General features: G+C 27.2%; 1 protein-coding gene across 1 annotated transcript; it reads right to left on the reverse strand.

The window, feature by feature from the left end:
* Window positions 1-6: 6 nt before the first annotated feature.
* On the reverse strand, window positions 7-1,234 carry LOC105461274. Its single transcript, XM_011707767.1, has 3 exons — window positions 919-1,234; window positions 581-709; window positions 7-489 (listed from the first exon to the last, which is right to left on the reverse strand). Exons 1-3 carry the CDS (start codon window positions 1,168-1,170, stop codon window positions 118-120), a joined length of 753 nt encoding a protein of 250 aa, XP_011706069.1. The 5' UTR covers window positions 1,171-1,234; the 3' UTR covers window positions 7-117.
* Window positions 1,235-1,347: the final 113 nt, after the last annotated feature.

A 1,347-nucleotide genomic window follows, 5' to 3' on the forward strand; every position in this document is an offset into this window, starting at 1 on the left:
TCAAGTTTGGTAACACCAAAGCATCTAAAAGTTTTACCAAAATTTGTAGCATTATCAGTAACTACGTGAGTAACTTTAGATATATCTAAATTGAATTCTGTTAATATGTGATGCATACTATATAACTAACGCAATATTTTCGTAAGTATGATTATAAAGTATTCTCTTACAAGCTAATGTATAAGACTTTCTTTCAAATGTCTCTAAAATAAAATGAACGGTCATTCCTAAATAACTTTTGTTGCGACACGACCAAATATCAGCAGTTAAACAAATATACGCTTGCTTTTGTAATAATTCTTTTAAGTTCGTTTTTTTTTCTTTGTAGGCGTTATTAATTTCAGTAGATAGAGCTTTTCTTCCAGGTAGAATTTTTTCAGGTTCATTGCTACTTATCAATCCACAGATTAAGTTTCTGAATGACGGTTTGTTGATAGTATTTAGAGGTCGCATCTCTTCAATTAAATAAGTTAAAATTAAATTGTGTACCTGTAATAAAGAAAAGAAAATAATTTATTCTTTGTTCATCAACATTAGCATCTAAAAATTTTTCTCTTTAAATATGTTAAATAATATTTACCTTGTTTGCTGTAATGAGTAATCTATTTTGCATCATTGGTATAATACTTTGTTGCCTTATATCTGTTCTACACTTCTTGTTTTCTAATCTTTTAAATTTTATTTGATTTATTAAATGAGGATGTATTCTCTAAAAAAGAAAGAAAATAGCAAAATATAACAGCAATTTAAAGTAAAAAAATTTTTATTTAAAAATCAATACACAGCACATCTCATCCGAACATTGTAAATATCATAATATTTATATGACGTAGTGTAGATATCGTAATGTTTATACAACGTCTCTTGGATGAGGTATGTTGTGCGGAACAAATAAAAATATAGAATATGTAGACTTACATTATAATGACTGACAAAATTTCCTGTAGAAGTTTTTGAACCACTTATAGTTTTAGGACAATTTTTGCACTGCGCTATTATTTTCTGATCAGTAGAGTTTGTCGTCACTTCAAAAAATTCTCCTGTTAAAATAAACGGTAATTTGGAAGTTGAGGCCATGGATAATATACCAGGCTCTTCAATCTCTAATTCATTGTTGTCCACATTTTCATTGATGATTTGTTTAGAGGTTAGAGTTTCCGTTTGTTCCATGTCTTGAACTTTACAAAACAAAAATAATCATTTATATTGCAATATTAAAGTTAATAAGTTGTAAGTTAACTTCATTTGCCAGTTAAATTTGCGAATTTATGCAAACAAAGGACATATAATAATTCGTAAACATATATCAACATTTACGCATTAAACAATATCAAGACATTATATATA

The sequence above is a fragment of the Wasmannia auropunctata genome, unplaced genomic scaffold (genome assembly GCF_000956235.1).
Source record: "Wasmannia auropunctata unplaced genomic scaffold, wasmannia.A_1.0 LD296559.1, whole genome shotgun sequence".
NCBI lineage: Eukaryota > Metazoa > Arthropoda > Insecta > Hymenoptera > Formicidae > Wasmannia > Wasmannia auropunctata.